General features: G+C 40.4%; 1 protein-coding gene across 2 annotated transcripts in view; it reads left to right on the forward strand.

Moving 5' to 3' along the window:
• The window catches only part of LOC127647098 (rhomboid-related protein 3-like), a 130839-nt gene that overhangs the window by 83978 nt on the left and 22716 nt on the right, over positions 1-24145 (forward strand). For both annotated transcript variants that reach the window (XM_052131191.1, XM_052131192.1), the window contains 3 exons: positions 7069-7227; positions 14169-14393; positions 15425-15573. In XM_052131191.1, coding sequence (XP_051987151.1) covers positions 7069-7227; positions 14169-14393; positions 15425-15573 — 533 coding nt within the window. The remainder of the gene's footprint in view (positions 1-7068; positions 7228-14168; positions 14394-15424; positions 15574-24145) is intronic.

Genomic DNA, 24145 nt, shown 5'->3' on the forward strand with positions numbered 1-24145 from the left:
CCATGCACTTCCCTAGAGCTTGGGCTGCAGCTTTGGTGGCGCGAAGGGCGAGGTCCGTCGCGCTTCTTAGATCTGTAACAGCCTCTGGGTGCCTGCCTTTCTCATCCCACTCCCGAAGAAGGTCCGCTTGGAGGATCTGTAAGACGGCCATGGAGTGCAGAGCAGATGCGGCTTGGCCGGTGGCGGAATAGGCGCGGCCAACATAGGTGGAAGTCGCTCTGCAGGCCTTAGATGGGAGCACTGGCTTAGACCGCCATCTCGCGGAGGGCGGGAAAAGGTGTGCTGCTAACGAATCCTCGACCGGGGGGATGGAGGAGTAGCCGGTGGTGCCGTCCACCGAAGCGAGAGGGGTGGAGACGTGGGAACGGATCCTGGCCGAGAAAGGCGCGTTCCACAACTTTGCAAGCTCAGTGTGGAGTTCCGGCAGGAAGGGAGCGGCCCGGGCTACAGGTGTTGCGCGGCGACGGTTCTGAAGAAAGCAGCCATCGAGTCTTTTGGGAGCCTGCTCAGGGGGCGGTGACCACTCGAGCCCGAGGCGGTCGACGGCCTGTGTGAGGAGGCGTGTTAGTTCCCCTTCGACTCCGGCGCGGGTCCTGCTGGATTCCTGGGCTGAGGAGGAGGCGTGGGAGCCTGACCACTCCTCGCTGTCCGAAGCCATGATGGAACAGCCCTTATCCTCCGCCTCGTCCTCCGAGATGGCCGCAGTGCGGCCGCTGGGCAGTAACTGCGCATCCCGGGGGGGCGGGGAGGGTGAGAGCGATGCTCGAGGGAGAGGCTCCGGTGAGGCAGTCGCTTCTATCACCGGTTCTGGCAGCCTTTGGGAGCGGCGCTTTTCCTGCGCGGGCGGAACGGAAGGCGCTGGCGGCTTCGGTTCTGAGCGCTTCGAGTCGAGCCCGCAGGGTCGACATCGGAAGCTCCTCGCAGAGGTCGCATCCGCCTTCAGCGAGGGCAAGCTCTGCATGCCCCAGTCCAAGGCAGAGAGCGCAGATGATGTAGCGGTCTCCGGCACTGAGAGGGGCGCGGCATGAAGCGCAAGTGGTTCGAGGCATCTTAAAAAAAGACTCTCGTTACTCTTTTGTGAAGTTCGTTAAGAACTAGCTTGCTCTAAAAAAGGATACGTCGCCGGATGGCGTAGCTCGCAGGATGGCTGAAGGTGGCGGAGACGGCCGGCTTCTTCGAGCGCTGTCCAAGCTTGCTAGGTGCCCCTCGAACGGCGACGCGGCTTCCAGTTCAGAGATGCGAAGAGCTTCGCTGAAGAGATGAAAATCAGGGTTCCAGCCTACGAACTACGCTTATATGCACTCTAGCCACGCCCATTTTGGCGGGCTTTGATGCAGTAAGCCGTGACGCCTCTCATTGGACGCGAGTTCGCCCAAGTTCGTCTATAGGTTGCAGCAGTTGCCGCAGAGCAACCAATGAGCTCGCTAGCTAGCCCGCTCAAGGTCTGCAGTTGCTGCACTGCGTTGACAAATGATACAAAATTAAGGATAATTTTTTGGCTTCAATATCTCAGAAAAGATTAATCTTTCCCGTAGCGTAAGCTAGCTTACGCAAAAAGAGAGAACCTCTCGTAAGAGAACTTTCTTTCACCTTCACTCGTCAAACACTCATTAACTCAAACGGACACTTGGGAGCAACATAATGTAACTATAGAGCATTTCGCGGGTCTAACGTAACGTGTTAACGTTTTAACATTGTCAATTCCCCGAAAACTACCACAATCTTCTTTAGCACGTCAAAACACTTCTTCACCGTCTCACCGTTCTCTTTTTGCACACCTATAATGGCGCCGCCCAAGGCAAAGAAAAAAAGCCAAATAAAAGTCTTCACCAGATAGAAATTTTTAGATCCCCTACATATAGTTTGTACATTATAAAAATCATTATGTGATGAGAGTCCTCATAAGCTGCACCAATGTGTGTGTGTGCGTGTGTGCGTGTGTGTGTGTGTGTGTGTGTGTGTGTGCGCGCATGTAAATATGCATACGTGTGTGTGTAAATATGCATACATGTGTGTATGTTTGCGTAATGTGCAGTGAAAGGCATTCAGGATAAAAGGCGATCTCTTGCCACTCAGACTCTGATTGTTCTACGACCTCATGACATTAGTTGCCCCAACAAACAGTCAACAATCAGTTAAAAGCCTCCATGGGTTAACACTACTTCTACATTGACACTAATTACTAAAATAGGATGAGCTCCTTAAACTTCTACTCAATGACTAGGAACATTATGCTAAACCCTTTTGTGGGATAATACAGTTATCTCTTATTAAACTGCCCCTATTCACAAATATGCATGTAAAGTAAAAACTAACATTGCGCTGATTGTAGATTAATAAATTATTCATTTTGGTTGTTACTGTAGTTAATAAACTTATTTTACTATTCCATATTAGCTGAACAAACATGGATTATATATTTGTGTATGGCTAGTTGCTATATTCCATATTTAAACTACTGTATTTCAAACATAATTTAGCTAATTCTTTTCTAATTATGATGCATATTTATTATATGACCTCATTTTAATTGAGAGACAATGGAATATAACATTTGTGTGTTAATATGTCACACTGAAGGGCTAATTCAAATTAATTAAAATTTTAAACTTGCCATTTAAAATGCAAAAAGCTAATTCAAATTTGTGATTAAAACACAAGAAATGGTGGCCAGTTACAGATAATTTCCCATTTTAACATAAAGTTTATGAACATATTATGCATCAACTAAATATATATATATATATATATATATATATATATATATATATATATATATATATATATATATATATATATATATATATTTATTTATTTTATTTTTTATTATTATTATTATTTATTTTTTACTTAAAGGATACAAACCAGTAACATACTTTTGCTCATATTCCTCAGATGGAATGACTATCACCATTTTAGTTAGGATTTAAATGGGTTTTGAGTAATAGTTCAGTAGTTCAAATGCTCCATTGATCATTCCGGTCCCCAAATAAACCAAGATCACAGGACTTAATGACTACAGGTTGTCGCTTTCACATTTGTGGTCATGAAGTCATTTGAGAGACTGGTTTTGGCCTACCTGAACGACATCACTGGACCCCTGCTAGACCCCCTTCAGTTTGCTTACCGAGCAAACAGGTCTGTGGATGATACTTTCAACATGGGACTGCATTGTATCATGCAACACCTTGACAGACCTGGGACTTATGCAAGGAACCTATTTGTGGACTTCAGTTCAGCCTTCAATACCATCCAGCCTGATCTGTTCTCAACCAAACTGACCCAGCTCTCCGTGCCATCCACAATCTGTCGTTGGAACAGCAGCTTTCTGACGATAGGCAGCAGCTAGTGAGACTGGGGAAAATCATAACCGGGACCCTCACTATTAACTCTGGTGCTCCTCAGGGTGCATTCTCTCTCCACTTCTCTTCTCCCTGTACACAAATGACTGCACTGAAAAGAACACTCTGTCAAGCTCCTGAAGTTTGCAGACGGTCATTGGCCTTATCCGCGACGGTGACGAGTCTGCATACAGATGGGAGTTGAACAGCTGGCTGACTGGTGCGGTCACAACAACCTTGAGCTGAACACGCTCAAAACAGTGGAGATGATAGTGGACTTCAGGAGAACAGCGCTGTGGCAGCAGTGGAGTCATTCAGGTTCCTGGGCTCTACCATCTCTCAGGACCTGGAGTGGGAGACCCATAATAGACTCCATTGTGAATAATGCTCAGCAAAGGTTGTACTTCCTTCGCCAGCTGAGGAAATTCAACCTGCCACTGGAGCTGCTGACTTAGTTCTACTCAGCCATACTGTGTACATCTATAACTGTTTGGTTTGGTTCAGCCACCAAATCAGACAGAAGGAAACTACAACGGACAGTCTGGATTGCTGAGAGGATTATTGCTGTCCTCCTGCCCACCCTCCAAGACCTGTATGTCTCCAGAGTGAGGAAACATGCAGGTAGAATCACTCTGGACCCCACACACCCTGCCCACTCCACAACCAGGCACAAGAACAGTTTTTATCCTCAGGCCATTTACCACATGAACAATTAAACTTCCTCAGGACTCCCCCCATAGTCCAATAATGTAAATAAGTATTACATGTACATACACTGGTGGCCAAAGGTTTGGAATAATGTGCAGATATTGCTGTTTTGGAAGGAAATTGGTACTTTAATTCACCAAAGTGGCATTCAACTGATTGCAAAGTATAGTCATGACATTACTGATGTAAAAAAAAAAGCACCATCACTATTTTTTTATAAAATGTAGACCGGCCCCATTTCCAGCAGCCATAACCCCAACACCTTATCCTTGAGTAATCATGTTAAATTGCTAATTTAGTACTACAAAATTATTTGCCATTATATCAAACACAGTTGAATGATATGTGGTTAATTAAATTAAGCTGAACATTGTCTTTGTGTTTAAGTTGCCACAGTTTGCAATAGACTGGCAAGTCTTAAGGTCAATATTAGGTAAAAAAATGGCAAGATAAAGAAACAGCTTTATCTACACACTCGTGTGTGTATGTTTGTATAATGTGCCGTAAAGGGCATTCAGGATATAAGGTGATCTTTTGCCACTCAGACTCTAATTGTTCTACTTGTTGATCTGTGACCTCATGACATTAGTTGCCCCAACAAACAGTGAACAATCAGTTGCGCTGATTGCCTGCCGGGGTTAACACTACTTTTACATTGACACTAATTACTAAAATAGGATGAGCTTCTTAAATTCTACCCGCTCAATACCAGTTTCATGTACAACAGTAAAGAGAAGACTCGGGGGTGCAGGCCATATGGGAAGAATTGCAAAGAAAAAGCACATTTTGAAACAGAAAAACAAAAAGAAAACATTGGACATCAGATAACTGGAGAAGAGTGTTATGGATCTTAACCCTCTTGGGTTGACGAATGCGCTGGTGCGTCCTGCTGGATTTTTTTCATCATTACAGCGGAAACAACATCATTTTGGGGCATACAGATAAGTGTAAGACATCATTAGAGACTATAAAGTGTCTACTTTTATTTGTGTACACTCACAATAACAACAAAACCTTGTGCTTTTGTAAAATAAAGAAAATAAAAGGGTGAGCTTTCAGCAGTCTGTTTTCGCAAGCATATTTCTGAAACACGTAAAAAAAATGAACTGAAACTCCGCGAATACTTATCACACAAACATGAAACATATGTCTAAAGAAAGCTTAAAATGTCTACTTTTAAATAAAACAATTCCAATTTAAAACAAATATTCTGCTATAATGTAATCTGTATGAAACAAAGTGATGTACAGTTTCTGCTGGCTCAGCTAGAAACACCCACGGGCAGAGGGCGCTATTCATACGCTAAGGTGCTGAGACGATCAATGCAAATGGTAAACGCCCCCGACTGTGTCTTAAAAACAACAAGTTCATTCACTTTTCTGTGTGAATGTGTCAAATGTGATGTAAATATGCCCATATTATAAAATCAGCATATTATAATGATTTCTGAAGGATCATGTGACACTGAAGACTGCAGTAATGATGCTGAAAATTCAGCTTTGATCACAAATTGCATTTTCCAATATATTCAAATAGAAAACTCTTCTTTTAAATTTCAAAAAGAGTTCACAATATCATGGTCTTTACTCTATTTTGGATCAAATAAATGCAGTCTTGGTGAGCAGAAGAGAATTCTTTTAAATGGTAGCGTAGGTCTAAAATTAAGTAAAGTCTTTATGTAAAGAAAATGTATAGTCAGATTACTTCTTTTAACTTAAAACTTGATTTTGATCATTAAGTCTCCTCACATTAATTCTCTTTCTGTCACATTCCTCATTGATAGGCCCAGGGGAGGTGTCTATGTCTCCTCAGGTGTGAATCACATCATTATTCATTATAGTTCACGCCTCCTAGCATATGACCTTTCTAACACTAAAAGTATCTTACAAAAGTTAAATGACTATATTGTTTTGTATGAATGAGTAATCAGGATGGTTTTCACATCATTTTGTAGCAAAAACTCTAGGCTACAAGATCCAGTTCTCAAAAGGCTTGTGGACAAATGTTAAGTATGTGTTATATGGCCTTATTTCAATGACTTAAAATGTTTGTTTTTTCCAAAAACATGCATAAACATAATTTTCTCAAAAATACAAACATGTACACATGTTTCTTACATATTATTGTAGCCCAGTTTGTGCGGAATACAGTTTTATCAGCCATTAATATGTTTTTAAGCAACTGAAAAAAGCACACATGTCAAGGCATGTCAAAACTTCTCCAGGGCCCAAAACACCCTCACACCCCAGAGGGTTAAACCCATTGAAATTTTGTGGGATCAGCTAGACTGTAAGGTGCATGAGAAGTACCCTACAAGACAGCCATATCTATGGTAAGTGCTACAGGAAGCGTGGAGTGAACAATGTCACCTGAGTATCTGGACAAACTGACAGCTAGAATGCCAAGGATCTGCAAAGCTGTCATTGCTGCATGTGGAGGATTTTTTGATGAGAACATCTACTTGATGAAGTAGTTCAAATTGTAATAGAATATTTTAATATTATAAATGTCCTGACTATACATTGTGATCAGTTGTATGCCACTTTGGTGAAATAAAGTTCCAATTTCTTTCCATAAGAGCAAAATCTTTACAATACTCCAAACCTTTGGTCGCCAGTGTATGTAAATTCACTCATATTTAATTAAATTACTGTACATACCCCTACTTTGCACATATAATACCATTTGCACATGTACATACGCCATTCTGTTATATGTCCTTTTTTTATGTGTATTTATACTCTTACCTTGCTCTATTTTCTGTGTCTCACTGTAATGTTCTGTGTGCACTTGTATGCTTGTTTCTCCTTACCAAAAAAAAAATCCTTGTGTATGTGAGCACACAGTTATAAAGCGCATTCTGATTCTGAGTTCGATTCTTCTAAATGTTGAACTGTTCAATCTCAGAATGTGAATGCATTTTTATTTGTGCTATTTTGTACGTGTCCAAAGGCTTTGCTCTTTAAAAGTGCCTTCATGATTTAGGTATTCTAATTGACTTTGTCTCCCCTCTGTTTAGTATGATCCAGAGAATTCAGGCTTCATTAGCACTGAGCGGTTTCAAGACCTGCTTGCAGCTCATGGATCAGAACTGGACCCTCACAAGCTTGAGGTTCTTCTCGCCCTGGCTGATGGAAATGCAGATGGCAAGATCTGCTACCAGGATTTTGTTAACCTAGTGAGTTCTGCAGATACACATTACAAAAAAGAAAACTTTGTAGACACCTTCTGACCCTGAACTAAAAGGCAATTCATCTTGAAAAATGTTCAGTTCCTTGGGAAGGCCGTCATATCTGTGTTAAAATCTGAATGTCCCCCACCCACAGTCTCACACCCTCCTTTGCCCTTTATTCTCTCTCAAAGAGTCCCATTGTCCACCACAGTTGCTAGAGAATAGAACTATAGTGCTATGAAGCAGTGCAATAAAACATTGGATCAGAATCTGAGTTGTGATTGGCTGATATGGGTCATGAAATTGGGACAGGGAGGAATGAGGAGCATGCAGTGGGAGTCTCTACACTACTGCTGTTCCTCAACAGCTCTCATTCTGAACTCATTAACTGTCAACCACAACAAAGCTGAGAAAAGAGATGCACGGAAAGACAGACTGCGATAGCACATTGGTGGACTTTCATTTTAGTTAGGGTGCGGAAAAAGAGGTTTTCAGCAGTGGTCCTGTGGTGCGCATCCACAAACCCACAACGCCGGACACGTATTAACTCACATTGGTGGAGAAATACAGTCAGGTCCATAAATATTGGGACATCGACACAATTCTAATCTTTTGGCTCTATACACCACCACAATGGATTTGAAATGAAACGAACAAGATGTGTTTTAACTGCAAACCTTCAGCTTTAATTTGAGGGTATTTACAACAGTTTTTATATGTGCCTCCCACTTTTTAAGGGACCAAAAGTAATGGGACAGATTAACAATCATAAATCAAACTTTCACTTTTTAATACTTGGTTGCAAATCCTTTGCAGTCAATTACAGCCTGAAGTCTGGAATGCATAGACATCACCAGATGCTGGGTTTCATCCATGGGGATGCTCTGCCAGGCCTCTACTGCAACTGTCTTCAGTTCCTGCTTGTTCTTGGGGCATTTTCCCTTCAGTTTTGTCTTCAGCAAGTGAAATGCATGCTCAATCGGATTCAGGTAATGTGATTGACTTGGCCATTGCATAACATTCCACTTCTTTCCCTTAAAAAACTCTTTGGTTGCTTTCGCAGTATGCTTCGGGTCATTGTCCATCTGTTCTGTGAAGTGCCGTCCAATGAGTTCTGAAGCATTTGGCTGAATATGAGCAGATAATATTGCCCGAAACACTTCAGAATTCATCATGCTGCTTTTGTCAGCAGTCACATCATCAATAAATACAAGAGAACCAGTTCTATTGGCAGCCATACATGCCCACGCCATGACACTACCACCATCATGCTTCACTGATGAGTTGGTATGCTTTGGATCATGAGCAGTTCCTTTCCTTCTCCATAGTCTTCTCTTCCCATCACTCTGGTACAAGTTGATCTTTGTCTCATCTGTCCATAGGATGTTGTTCCAGAACTCTGAAGGCTTTTTTAGATATTGTTTGGCAAACTCTAATCTGGCCTTCCTGTTTTTGAGGCTCACCAATGGTTTACATCTTGTGGTGAACCCTCTGTATTCACTCTGGTGAAGTCTTCTCTTGATTGTTGACTTTGACACACATACACCTACCTCCTGGAGAGTGTTCTTGATCTGGCCAACTGTTGTGAAGGGGGTTTTCTTCACCAGGGAAAGAATTCTTCGGTCATCCACCACAGTTTTCCGGGTCTTTTGGTGTTGCTGATCTCACCGGTGCGTTTTTTCTTTTTAAGAATGTTCCAAACAGTTGATTTGGCCACACCTAATGTTTTTGCTATCTCTCTGATGGGTTTGTTTTGATTTTTCAGCCTAATGATGGCTTGCTTCATTGATAGTGACAGCTCTTTGGATCTCATATTGAGAGTTGACAGCAACAGATTCCAAATGCAAATAGCACACTTGAAATGAACTCTGGACATTTTATCTGCTCCTTGTAAATGGGATAATGAGGGAATAACACACACCTGGCCATGGAACAGCTGAGCAGCCAATTGTCCCATTACTTTTGGTCCCTTAAAAAGTGGGAGGCACATATACAAACTGTTGTAATTCCTACACCGTTCACCTGATTTGGATGTAAATACCCTCAAATTAAAGCTGAAAGTCTGCAGTTAAAGCACATCTTGTTCGTTTAATTTCAAATCCATTGTGGTGGTGTATAGAGCCAAAAAGATTAGAATTGTGTCATTGTCCCAATATTTATGGACCTGAATGTAGCTTAAAACAACCTTAGAATCATTATAGATGGGTTATTTATGTTCTTCATTTGTGTTTTTATTTACTGGGCTCTGAAAGCCTATATAGCTGTAGTAATTGCTGTCAAATAATTTAATGCCTCAATGCAGAAAATTACTTGAACTATTTTTAGTAAACATAAATACAAATAGATAGTAAAAACCAGGGGTGAAAGGTTTTCAAACTTGTCACTATAAGATGTGCACATTTAATTTATTTCCCTCTATTGCATATATGGTGTTTAGTTTTTTTAACTGTGTTTTACATAATTAGCCAGCTAATATTCATTCAAAATATTGTCATTTTCTATAATAAACATTTATAAAGTTATAAAAAATAAACAAAATCTCTTGAAGAATACAAACAAACCATATATTATTGAAACTGTCTATTTAGTAGCAGTACATTTCATCTGTTCTAATCATTTCTTTTTGTTACTCATTTATTAACAAAAAGTATATAACATTAATCAATCATTTCACAACTTCTATAGTTTAAATGTATATAAAACACCACAAAACCCTATTACTACAATAAAGGTAACATTTATGTTATGAGTGAATTAACTCTAGATGATATTTCTCTGTCATTCAGCTTTGTTAACTGATTGTAACGATGCTGGTAAGGGTGAAGATGATGATGAAGGAGTGAAGAACCCAAGTGCAGTTTTATTAAATAAACATGAAACCAAAACCCTAACTATAAATGAGAACTAAACTAGACATAAACATGACTAAAACATGGCTAAACATAAATGTGGCTTGACATAAAATAGACTTGGCATGGTTTAAACAAAACAACAAAGTTACACTTACAAGCAATACTGGACGAAGGACAATGGTAAACATGAGGGCTTAAATACATGACATGGGGGAACATAAACCAATGATCAAACCGAACACTAAACAAGATAACAAGACTAATAACCTAAAACCCGTAACAAACTAGAACTAAGAACAATGGTGTGGGGCAAAGTCGTGGAAGGCGGAGCCGTGGGAGGCTCAAAACTAAGAGACCTGGATGACTTGGAAACAACCACCGTAGTCGTGTACATGGGCAGGGACTTGGAAACGACCACCGTGGTCATGTACATGGGCAGGGACTTGGAAACGACCTCTGTGGTCGTGTACATGGGCAGGGACTTGGAAATGACCTCCGTGGTCATAAACTTGGAAAGGACTTCTGTGGTCGTGGGCATGAACAGAGTCCCGGGAGCGACCTCTGTGGTCGTGGGCATGGGCAGAGTCTCGGGAATGACCTCTGTGGTCATGAACCCAGGCTTAGACTCAGAGACAAAATCCCTTCTCCTCCTCCTCCGTGAGGCTGAAGTTGGCAACGCTGGCTCTGGGATAGACGAGGCTGGCAACCTGGCTCTAAGACGGACGAGGCTGACAACACTGGCTCTGGGACAGACGAATCTTCCAGCTCGTTGAGATAGATAGATAGACAGACAGACAGACAGACAGACAGACAGACAGACAGTCAGTCAGTCAGTCAGTCAATTTGGAATGGGGCATATATCTATATATTTATAATGCTTAAACACTATAAAGTCTCTTGGTAGATTTCGGTCCTGAATGACTCAGAATTATTCACTGACTCATAGCACATAAGACGCTCATTTGTCACCACATAGTGACATTTCCAGAAGGGGTCACTGAACTAATCAGTTAATAAAATTTTACAAATTTGTGAAACAGAAGCAATCCTCAACAATATACTCTTTATATTGCAGCTAATTCTGCACAATTGTAAACTTGAATAAACTTGAATCACTAAAATAGCTGGAATTGGTGCTTTTAGCTTATTCGGACGAGGCTGGCAACGCTGGCTCTGGGACAGACGAAGCTTACAGCTCGTTGTCTGTGGCAGGCGTGGGTGTTGGCTCGTTGGCCGTGGCAGGCGTGGGCGTTGGCCGTGGCATCCGTGGGTGTTGGCTCCTTGGCCGTGGCTGGCATGAGTGTCAGCTCGTTGGCCGTGGCAAGCATGGCCGTCGGCTCGTTGGCCGTGGCAGGCATGGCCATTGGGTCTTTGGCTGTGGCAGGCATGGGCGTTGGCTCGTTGGCCATGGCATGCATAGGCGTTGGTTCGTCAACCATGATGTTGGATGCTGGCTCGGCCTCCCCCATATTGAATGCAGAACCAGCAATTCGCAGGGCAAGGTCAATACACTGCACCAGACTGAGGGAACTGCAACCGCCAGGCACCAATGAGGAGATTTGCTCACTCCGATACGGAAACAGTCTTTGAGAGCTACCTCATTAAAGTCAACCTCATTGGCCAGTTAATAAAATTTAACAAATTTGTATAACAGAAGCAATCCTCAACAAAATACTCTATATTGCAGCTAATTCTGCACAATTGTAAACTTCAATCACTAAAATAGCTGGAATTGGTGCTTTTAGCTTATTCGCCCCTCATGAGTTTGCCTCCCTGTCGTTTATTATAGCATTGCAAGAACAAATCTACAAATTAGAATAGAAGCAAATTTGTTGTTTTTTTCATTACTCATTTAGCGCTCTTGCCACCTGTGACCACACCTTGTAGCCTACATGTGTGACTTTTATTTATTTTTTTGCATAGCCGAATTTCAAACATTACAAGTAAACATTCATCTAAGATGTACAGAAAACATGGACACGTTCTTAAAAAGTAAAAATATTGACGATGGTTAGCCAATGTGGGATAGTGGTGTGCCGTATAATTTTTTAGTCGGAAAAAGTGTGCCGTGGCAGAAAAAAGGCGTGTGTGTGTGCGTATGAAGGCATAAGTATACTTTGGGTGTCACGTTGCGGATCGCTCCAAGCACAGTATGTGTGACTGCGTCAGCCACTGATTTTCATTTTTGCTGATGAAATTAAAATGATGCACCTGCTATTTACTGTACTATATCTCAAATAAATTGTAGTCGGCATGTGTTAAACACATGCATATTTGCTTGCTGTCAGAAGAGTTTACTCACAAAGGCAATGCGATTGTTCAGGCGCAAGCCGATCCGTAACATGCAAAAACGAAGTATACCTGGGCCTTTACGAGTTATAGCTCAGAGAACTTAAGGTTAATTCAGCCAGGTTCACACTGATTTTGGCAACAATTTTGCCATCCGAGACAAATTATAGGGACTGTAAATTATTTTTCTTGTTTAGGCAAAATCCTCTGGCTTTGATTGCTTAGTGTAACATGTTGATTAATTCTCTTTGCAATTATTCTTAGTCTCCAAAGATTCTGGCTGAAATTTTGTGTCACAGTCAAGCAGTCCTAAAATGGTAAAATGAGATACAACACCAAAAGACCAAAGTCTTTTCCACGATGTGTATCATTCAGTCTGACATAATGTTGCTCAGTGTGCCATGGCTTTTACCCAAGATCTGAATGGGATCATATCATACAGTTTGACAAGTAACAATTGTAAAGGACCATAAAAATCATATAGTGTGCACACTGCTTTATTTATACTTGATTATATACTTGTATTATATGAGTCATTCTTGTTAAAAACCTATGGGTAACAGCAGGAAGGAATTAAGGAACACAACAGGATTATTTTTTGAAAGGGATATGAAAGGTAAAGCTGACCTGTTCATGATTGTATGTTCAGTTCTGTCTACTGAAGCAGAAACTCATTAGAGATGATTTGGAAGTTAAACTTGTAACATGATCTGTGGTCAGTGTTTTCCTGCTTCAGATTACTGCATAATTTACTTAACACAGAGTGAACCATTTTAGAGCATTACAGTGTGAATAGAACTGTGATACTAAATTGAACAAAATTTTATAAACAAAAAGCTTTGTAAATCAGATTAGAGTTTATTATTATTATTATTATTATTTTATTTCACTTGATCCCAATGTGATGGCAAAGGCAGAAATATTCAGGGGCTTCCCTGCTAAATTTAGTTATCCTTCCAAGGGCCTCTTCTACAAGTTACATAATGCATGACCTGTATTCCTGATCGGGAGCTTGGCATGGGATAAAAGAACATTCCAAGTTTTTGAGGGCTTTTTGCCTCAGCGGTGAAAAGCTTGTTTGAACAGCATTGTCTCATGCATGCAAACACACACACACACACACATGGTTTGTCACACAGCTGCTCTAAGACTTGGTGATGAGTGTGGAATCTTTAATCAGTTGCTAAGTGATGGCAGTTGCATTCTGCCTGTACCAAGAAGAGGGGGCTGTGGGACAGGGTGTACTGTCACAGACAAATAAACAGATCATAGAGGAACAGCCTCGTGGCTGTTTCTGAATCAGCGGATGTCCTGACACATAAATGTACTAATATTCCTTAAAATGTGACAGAGCGTATTAATGAATCTGTAGAATCCGAATTTCCCAGTAACAGCCATGGTTCACACTTAATTTTACAGTGCTCATGTTATTGTGTATTTACATTACAAGTAATTGCAAGTATTGTACTTGCAAGTAATTACTGAGTAATATTCATGAACAATGTGTACTTACTGTGTAATTGAGCTCCTGTCTGCATATTGTTATTGTAATTACTATCATTATATAGTAATGAATAAGAAGTAACATGTACAGTGGTACGTGTAGCATGGACACAAATAGAGTGTTTCCATGCTTGCAGGGCATATTATTACCAAAAAATATATCACAAATTTAAAAAAAATAAATAAATAGAGACAGGGAGTATAAATATTGAATGATTATCATTGATTATGGGTAGATGATCTCATGCACATACACTCAAAACAAAAACTTGTCAGTGCAATGATGGTGTGTCCTTTTTCCAGATGAGCAACAAACGTTCAAACAGTTTCCGTCGAGCGATCATGCAGGGGAGTCGGCAGCTCAGGAATTCCATGCTGAGAGAGGAGGTGGGCTTGGGTCTGTCTCGGAAACTTGTGCGCCATGTCGCCTACGAGACTTTGCCCAGAGAGGTGGACCGGAAGTGGTACTTTGACAGTTACACCTATTGTCCACCACCATGGCTTATGCTGGCCATCACTATAGCAGAGGTAAGACTGACCTTTACTATTGTAGAGTGAAATTATTTTGACACTGAGTTTCTTAAAGTTGAAGTGTGTAATTTTTTAATGTTCAAATGCATTTGAAATATTTTGCTCATCTGTTCCTGCAGCTCAACTGGTAGGCCATTCCCTACCAATGGCAAGTCATCGGTTTGATTCACAGTACTGCGTGTACTGATAAGATGTTTAGCGTGAATCAAAACATTGCTCTGTTTGTTTGAGTATCCTGAGCCGAACATAGCATAATTTGCTCAACCAATGGCATGAGTGTGGGATGGGATAAGGGTTGGGAGCCGAGAATCGGTTCAATTTTAAAAAGAAATACTGGAAACATATGGTTTCCTTGATTTTTGGTTCTGATAACAGTTCCCAAATGTGCATTTTCCACAAGTAGAAGAAACAATGTACTAAAATATTCTGGTGGTGTATCCTGCAGTTCTTTTCAGCATCAGCGCTGCCCCGCTACTGAATCTACAGCATGGAAATGCACAACGTGACCAGTGTAGTCTGATTCCCAAACAAATGACTTTGATGAGCAGGTTATTTTGAATCTCAATGCAACCAATGTAGTGCGGTTCCCAAACAAATTAAACTTTGGTGCTATTTCTTTTAAGTCAATCAAAAACATACAGAGTGACTAGTTTAGAGTGGTTCCCAAATCAATGACTCATTTCTTATGAATTACAATAATTTTATTACATGGTCTCTTATCAACAGGCTGCAGAGGGTTATATAAGTGTTCCTCAAATGTATTCAAATAATTGTTAATAGAACCGTAAAGGAACTGAAAATGTTCAAACTGGAATCATTAAATTCCCATCCCTATGTGGGACTACCTGTTTGTCTGACCAATACAAGTGTAAAAACCTATTTTAAAATAGGCATTTAAAAAGTTATACCTTTAAAAAGTAAAAAATGCTAATTTGTACATCCAGTACTAGATTCTACTTCTCTGTAGTAGATAACTACAAAAAATGATAGCTACTTCTTGAAAGTGTTATGTGCATCTTCTTTTTCAGGTTATTGTCTTCATGTATTACGGAGTACAGCTAAACCGCTGGGTTCTGCAGGTGTCATCCCCATACTTCCTGAAGGGCCCACTGCTCTACCACCCACAGTTCAGAGCTCAGGCCTGGCGGTACCTTAGCTACATTTTCATGCACGCTGGGTAAGAGATGCATAGCCGAGAGTTATGATCGGGGAAAGTCTTATGTGTTTTAGATCCGATGTTTAGATACAGTTTATTTGTTACTAGAACACTCGTAGGAAATATCCAATGCTTGCAAATCTTCAAATTTTTAGATAATTCGTGTATAATAAATACAAAAAAAAACAATTCTGGTCGTTGAGCCAAAACATAAATCAGTTGTGATTTATTCTACATTTGTTTTGAAGTCTCACAAGCCCTTTATGTTCTTGAACTTGGATTTCCACTGTTTTTTGAAAAGGGTATTCTCAGTAATGTTTGCTGGTTTTTATTGCACTCTTTCTCTGTTGTAATTCAGAGAGAGTTATTTGTGTCTAAACGCATCCAAGAGTAACACAGCCTAACAATATTGTCCACTTCTGGTACGAATGTTAATTCATGCCACTTTTAGATACTGTTTTGATTAGTTGTTTCTTAACTGGCATTTCAAAATGCTTGCAACTTCATAAAATTTGATATCTGTGCAGGAAGAGGAACATGAACAGGGTTTTGAGGCCAAGGAGGCGGCTCTGGCAGCCAGGGATATATAAATATGTTTATAGTAATCATGTTTTTTGATGGAAGCCATAGTTTTTATGCAAATAACCAAGCTATTACTACAGTAATATGGTGTTAATATACACTCACTGAAAACTTTATTTGGAACACCTGTACACCTACTTATTCATGCGATTGTCTATCTAATCATCCAATTGTGTGGTAGCAGCAAAATCAAGCAGATACGGGTCAGGAGCTTCAGTTAATGTTCACATCAACCATCAGAATGGGCAAAAAAATTGGATCTCATTGATTTCACCCATGGCATGATAGTTGGTGCCAGATGGGCTAGTATGAATATTTCTGTAACTCCTGATCTCCTGGAATTTTCACGCACAACAGTATCTAGAGTTCACTCAGAATGGTGCCAAAAACAAACAAAAAACATCCAGTAAGCAGCAGTTCTGTGGACGAAAATGCCTTGTTGATGAGAGAAGGCAATGGAGAATGGCCAGACTGATTCGAGCTGACAGAAAGGCTATGGTAACTCAGATAACCACTCTGTACAATTGTAGTGAGCATAATAGCATCTCAGAATGCATAACATGTCGAACCTTGGGGCAGAAGGGCTTCAACAGCAGAAGACCACATCTGGCAATTTATTAGGACGATAGTGTTCCTAATAAAGTGTTTAGTGTGTGTAGCGTTGTGGTTTATTTCCTTATCTGAGCATTCATCACCATTCTGATAAGGTTTTAAAAAATCAATGTGTGATCTTGATTTGTAACTAATAGCACCTAATAAACAAGCAAATAAATACAAAAATAATAAAAATAATTCTTGAGCGAATAGTTTTCCTAAAAATGAATGTGCACATATGTCGACAGCGAGACTATGTAGTGAAATTTTAAAGAACACCAAGCTATAGAAAGTCAAATTTTTTCATCAAATTGTTTATTATGTTTCCAGGAGTGTTGGTTATTCATGTTTTTGAGGCGTTACAGATAGTTAATTGAATAATCTAAATAATTCTAACTTGCAGCCTGAAACTGTAACTGAAATGCATGGTTGGATTTTAGGATTGAATGCACTTAGCTGCATAGAAAGCTATATGATTCACCCTTGCTCCCTGTTAAGTGAATGATTAAACCTCCAGTGTGCTGTCTGTCTTCAGTTGTCTCAGAACTCAATTCAATTCTATTCAAAAAACTTTATTGTCCATCCAATGAAGCTTAACATTGTCTTTGTGTTTGTTTTTGAGTTGCTGCAGTATGCAATAGACTGACATGTCTTAAGGTCAATATTAGGTCAAAAATGGCAAAAAAGAAACAGCTTTCTCTAGAAACTCGTCAGTCAATCATTGTTTTGAGGAATCAAGGCTATATAATGCTTGAAATTACCAAAAAACTGAAGATTTCTTACAAAGGTGTACACTAGTCTTCAAAGATAAAGAACAACTAACAAGAACAGAAAGAGATGTGAAGGCCATGTTTACAACTAAACAAGAGGTTAACCCTCTGGGGTCGACGGACACGCCTGCACGACCTGCTGGATATTTTCGTCATTACAGCGGAAACAATTTAAAATACTCCGTCATTTTTGGGTATACAGATAAGTTTAAGACATCATTAGAGACTATAAATGGTCTACTTTTATTTGTGTACACTCACAATAACAAAAAAATATTGTGCTTTTGTAAAATAAAGAAAATAAAAAGGGTGAGCTTTCAGCAGTGTCTGTGTTCATGAGAATATTTCAGAAAAACGTCACTACAATTAACTGAAACTCCGCAAATACTTATCACACAAACATGAAACCTGTCTAAAGAAAGCTTAAAATATCTACTTTTAAATAAAACAATTCAAATTTAAAAAAACAAATATTCTCCTGCAATGCAATCTGTTTGAAACAAAGCGATGTACAGTTTTTTACCGGTCCATCTAATTATCTGTAATGTGATCACACCCACCAGCAGAGTGCGCCATTCATACGCTAATGTGCTGAAACGATCAACGCAAATGTACACGCCCCCGACAGTGAGGTTTAATGTAAACACAACTCAACTTTTCTGCGTGTTTGTAACAATACACAGGCGATGAAACTCCAGGATATTAAGGAAGAGTTAACATTTTCCTCAAAAGAAGAGCAGGACTCCGATGAACGTTTGTATTTTGAAGAGAGACTTGATCCAGCCGAGGATACAATTTCGGATGAGTAAGTCATTTCGTTTTCTTTAGTTGACATGCTATTTTATATAAACACGTACATATTGTCACGAGCCGGTCTGGAACCCGGGTCTCTGGTGAGGGAGTGGCACTGACTATCCACTGAGCCACAGAGCGTTAGGTTGGGCCCAGAAGAGAGTCAACTTGGCACAAGGGGAAAAAACAGAATACAATTCTTCTCAATCCAATGAAGAAAACTTGGAAAGGAAATATCCAAAACAAAGCTCAGTAAGTCCAGCAAGGGAAAAAACTTAGAATTCACTCCTCCTAGTTACAGGGCAGGCTGAGAGAGCCACACAAGGGACTGGTGGCTAGCACATTCGAAAACCAAGTGACAAACAAGGGAACTGAGGTAACTTAAATACATAGTACCAAACAAGACACAGGTGAAAACAATGATGTTAAAAATGGCGGGAAATCAGGGCACAAAAAACAGAGAACTAGGGACATCTAGTGGGCAAAAATGGGAATTACAGGTAAATACATGACACATATTTTACTAGTGCGACTGTTTCCAGACTTGCCAGACAGGATTCAGAGTATTGTCATTTGAAATATGACTCCTAATAAGCAAGTTTTAGTTAAATTTAAATGCTGTTTTGGCTAAAGCAGGTATTTAAATTGTATGCTGTATAATATAAATATGGTATGTAATATGATATGATATAAAAAATAATATGAATGTTTAGATTATATTTTATCTAGTGTTTATAATGCCTCAGTATCATCAACAATGCTTGTGCTTGCAAATATGTGTTCAGGTTAAATTAGTAAAATGCACTTTAAATATGCCCATATTAGAAAATCAGCATATTATAATGATTTCTGAAGGATCATGTGACACTGAAGTCTGCAGTAATGATGTTGAAAATGTTAGTTTTTTTAAAAAAAAACATGCAACGTTATTTTCTAAAGAATACAAACCTGTACACACATGTTGCTCACATAATATTGTAGCCCAGTTTGTGCTGAATACAGTGTTTTCAGACTTTAGCCATTAATATGTTTTTAAGCAACTGAAAAAAGCACAAATGTCAAGGCATGTCAAAATTCCTCCAGGGCCCAAAATACCCTCAGACCCCAGAGGGTTAAGTACATCAGAGTCTCTAGTACATCCGTAAAGCCGCAGGTCCAGACGGCATTCCGACTGTGTTATCAGAGCATGCGCAAACCAACTGGCTGGTGTTTTTACAGACATTTTCATCCTGTCCCTCTCCCTGTCTGTAGTACCCACATGCTTCAAAACGTCAATCATTGTGCCTGTACCGAAGCAAGCCAAAATCACTTGCCTAAATGACTGGCGTCCTATTGCTCTGACCCCCATCATTAGCAAATGCTTTGAGAGGTTAATCAGAGATCACATCTGCTCTGTGCTGCCAACCTCTTTGGACCCATTGCAGTTTGCCTACCGCAACAACTGCTCCACTGATGATGCCATTGCATCTACAATACACACTGCTCTCTCCCACCTGGAAAAAAGGAACACATATGTGAGAATGCTGTTTGTAGACTACAGCTCAGCATTCAACACCATAGTGCCCTCCAAGCTTGATGAGATACTCTGGGCTTAAACAGCTCGCTGTGCAGCTGGATCCTGGATTTCCTGTCAGGCAGACATCAGGTTGTTAGAATGGGCAGCAACATCTCCTCATCACTGACCCTCAACACTGGAGCCCCACAGGGCTATGTTCTCAGCCCACTCCTGTATTCCCTGTACACACATGACTGTGTGGCAACACATAGCTCCAATGCCATCATTAAGTTTGCTGACGACCGACGGTGGTAGGTCTGATCACTGACAATGATGAAACAGCCTACAGAGAGGAGGTGCACACTCTGACACACTGGTGTCAGGAGCACAACCTCTCCCTCAATGTCAGTAAGACCAAGGAGCTTGTAGTGGACTTCAGGAGGAAAGACAGAGAACACAGCCCCATCATCATTAATGGAGCACCGGTGGACAGAGTCAGCAGTTTGAAGTTCCTCGGTGTCCACATTACTGAGGAACTCACATGGTCCGTCTACACTGAGGCCGTTGTAAACAAGGCTCACCAGCGCCTCTTCTTCCTGGGATGGCTGAGGAAGTTTGAAATGAACCACCACATCCTCAAACGGTTCTACACCAGTACTGTAGAGAGCATCCTGACTGGCTGCATCACCGCCTGGTACGGCAATAGCACCACCAACAACCTGCGTCCGTAGGAGCACTTCAAGAAAATAGACGGCATGCTGTTGTGTCACGTGACTCAATGTAGCAGAAGTTAACCCTTTAAATGACAGTTTAGAATCTTGTGAACAGTATTCAACACAGTTAAAGTAAATTTTCTCATCAAAAAACAGTAAAGAACTGTGTAAAAAGCTCTTAGTTCGGGCAATGGAGGAGTCAGGAGACAGCGGTAACCGTCGATACACGTGAAGCTTTACAACTAAATGGAAAAGCACTCTCTCTTTCGTAGCCGCTGTGCTTTCTTGTTTGCTTTCTCTCTCTCTCTCTCTCTCTCTCTCTCTCTCTCTCTCTGTCTCTGTCTCTGTCTCTGTCTCTGTCTTTGGACACTCAACGTGCCTTTTATGTCTCCCTCCACATCACTACATCAAGAGACAGGCGTTGGGATTAATTATTAACCAGGTGACAAGCCTTACCGCTCTCTCTCTCCCGCAGACCCACACATGACCATGCCCCCACGCCACAAAATGGCAGCAGGGTTGCCAGCAAGTTATTGTAAAATTAACTGTGTCTTGCTGTTGCTGAAAATAACAGCTAGAAACTGTTTTTACTGCTTCAGTATACAACTGTAATTTAGCAGCATATAGCCATCAAATTACATACTAAATACTGTTGTTGAAATGAACAGATAAGTTTCCAGCATGCACTGCGTCATGAAGAAATTACTTAGGTTTTTGTACTATTTACTGGTTTATTTTTATGTTGTTTTTGTTGGAGTCTAAGTTACTTGTATTTTAATGTTCAGCTTTTACTTTTTTACATAAACGTATGTTTGTTAATTGTCACCATTATTGCGTTTTGTATGCTGAGAGTTGCTATCTGTCTGTGTCTTGTCAACATTTGTAATGCTATAGGTTCAAAAACTTCACGGTTACTGTTGTAACCTCCATTCCCTGAGGGAGGGAACGAGACGTTGTGTGGAATGAAGTGACACAAGGGGTCTTCCTTGGGAGCTTCGCATACCTCTGAACTTAAGAAAAAGCCAATGAGAAATTGGCAGACAGAATTTGCATGTCTCGCCCCCAGACATACAGGTAAAAAGGGAAGCGAGCGTGCGTCTGGCAGACAGACAGCGCGTCCAGCGTCGTGTTGCAGTTGCCAGGGATATGAGTGGCATGCAGCGACCTGAGTCCAAAGCTGACTCCAAAGGAGGAGATGGCGGGCGGGTTTTTGTTCTCTGCATTGTGTGCTGGTTTGGCGACAGCGCGGCATGATGTGGGAGATCGCCTCCGTCTACTCCTTTTCACCGGCGAAAACTGCTGGGCGAAGTCGTCGACGGTGTCGCCAAAGAGGCCAAGCTGGGAGACGGGGGCGTTGAGGAAGCATGCCTTGTCAACGTCACGCATATCAACCATGTTCAGCCAGAGGTGGTGCTCTTGGACCACGAGGGTGGCCATCGCCCGCACGAGTGCCTGCGCTGTGACCTTCATGACTCTGAGACCGAGGTCAATGGCAGAGTGCAGTTCCTGCAGCACGTCGCGGTCAGACATTCAGGCTGACCTTAGATTTTGTCTTCCAAGTAGCACAGTGAAACAACTTGTGTTTTACTTAAACCACAAACTGACTGGCTTGAAGAACATAATACAATAATAAAGAAGGTCTAAAGGTGGGTGCACACTGTACGATTTATAATAGCCCTTTACGATTGTTGCTTGTCAGACTGTACGATATTAACGCATTTATATCGCCATGGCACACTGTGCAACGTAATGTCAGACTGCACGATATACATCGTAGCCGACAGTGGTCCCAATCGTCCCGATCACTGAACGTGACTCGCTTTATGGGAGTGTTGCAAAATTTGCCCACCACAGAGGAGCATTTTTTTTTTCATCAGCATTTCCATTGCTCTAATACCACTCCATCACGAGCATAGACTAACATTTACAAGACAGATGGATTTAGTCAAATAGGCCTATAATAAGACAGCCTGATCACAAATACAGCACATTACAGATGTTGAGAATGAACGTGAGTGCGGGAGGTAGCCTACTGTAATAATGAGCTTCCACAAGCTCATTAAACTTCGTGCACATTGGAGAAAACAAAAAAGGTGGGTTATAGTACGTCTTTCTCCTTTTTTAGATTAGTAACCTATCGGCCATGCAAAATTTAGAAAAATCATTAAGGCTGATAATAACGCTTGCAGATTCCCTATGGATAATGCACAAACATGACATAGATTTCTATAATTGTATCCAACTGTATTTGCTGATTTGGAATAAAACGTCCCATAAATTCTTACCAGTATAAATTGTTCAATCTTTATATTTTATTTTATTTATAAATAAAATTGTAGTGATGTGAATCTTAACTTAAGATGTTTACATATGTTTAAAGTAAATTTAATAAAAGTAAAATAGTAATTCTAATAATGTGGTAAAGAAAATGCATGATACATGTAAAGTAAAATAACGAGAAAATGCAATAATTTATTTATTTTCGTTTTTATAAGCTATTTATTTAATTCATAGAATAATGCTTTCATATTGCTGACATGTTACACTTTTCTCCAAGTGTTTTCTGCTTATTTATTTATTAGAACTTTTTATATAAAATGAAAAGAAGAAAAACATAGAAAGTGCTTGAGTAGAGAGATAACTGGGCACAAATGTTGCTACGGTGGGGCAAACGTGGAGCCGGTTTCTTTCTAAGTGAATTGTGCATAAGAGGAGCGGAATATCTCATCCCGTCACACTATACGGCTACGATGCTAAATTTCAGACACTGCCAGAACTTCGTTGGAGGATTAAGATCATCTCAAAGGCTATTAATCGGCCATCTGCGAACATGTAATACTGAACGTTGTAAGTTTGCCGATTTTGCCCTGCGATGAGTGAAATCCTTTAGGATTCCTGAAATTTGTCTCAGATGGCAGAATCGTGGTCAAAGTTGTACAGTGTGCACCCGCCTTAAGGTGCCAGCTCAAGAGAACACTAATCACCATGATGGTGACTTCAAACAAAACACAACTATTGTTAACAAAACAACAACACTAATTAAACTAAGACTTCTATTAAGTCTGAATAAAAACATTTGTACATGTTTTTTTATTTATTTTATTTTTTTTTACTATTTTTGTAGCCCCAGTGATTTGCCAATGCATACATACTTATTCAAGCACAAATGCTTATCTGCATTTCTTAGGGGTGTAATTGTACTGTGTTCAGGTTGTTATTTTTTCATAAAAAAATCCTGGCAACATTGTACATTTAATATTGTAAAGGGATCAATGGAAAGGACGAGGCGAGAACCGGCTTTTCAATATAAATAATAGTTTAATGATAAACTTAAAAGACAACATAAACACACACATGACGGACATGTCCGTTAACGATCTCTCTCTCCCGCACGATCCTCTGCAGTCGACCTTTATCCCTCTCGGGAGGCTTGATTAGCCTAATACGGGACCGGGTGTGTAGGATCACTACCCGGCCCCGCCCTCCGCCCTGCCACAAATATGTACATTGCTTCAAAGCTTGATTTGGTTTTTTTTTTATTAGACTTTTCATTAAACAGACAAGGGAAGGCTGATGTGAGATGATAAAGAACAGAGGAATTGGTCAGAAACATCATGAACACTAACCATTGTTCCACAAACTAAAAT

This window comes from Xyrauchen texanus, chromosome 7 (genome assembly GCF_025860055.1).
Source record: "Xyrauchen texanus isolate HMW12.3.18 chromosome 7, RBS_HiC_50CHRs, whole genome shotgun sequence".
Lineage (NCBI taxonomy): Eukaryota > Metazoa > Chordata > Actinopteri > Cypriniformes > Catostomidae > Xyrauchen > Xyrauchen texanus.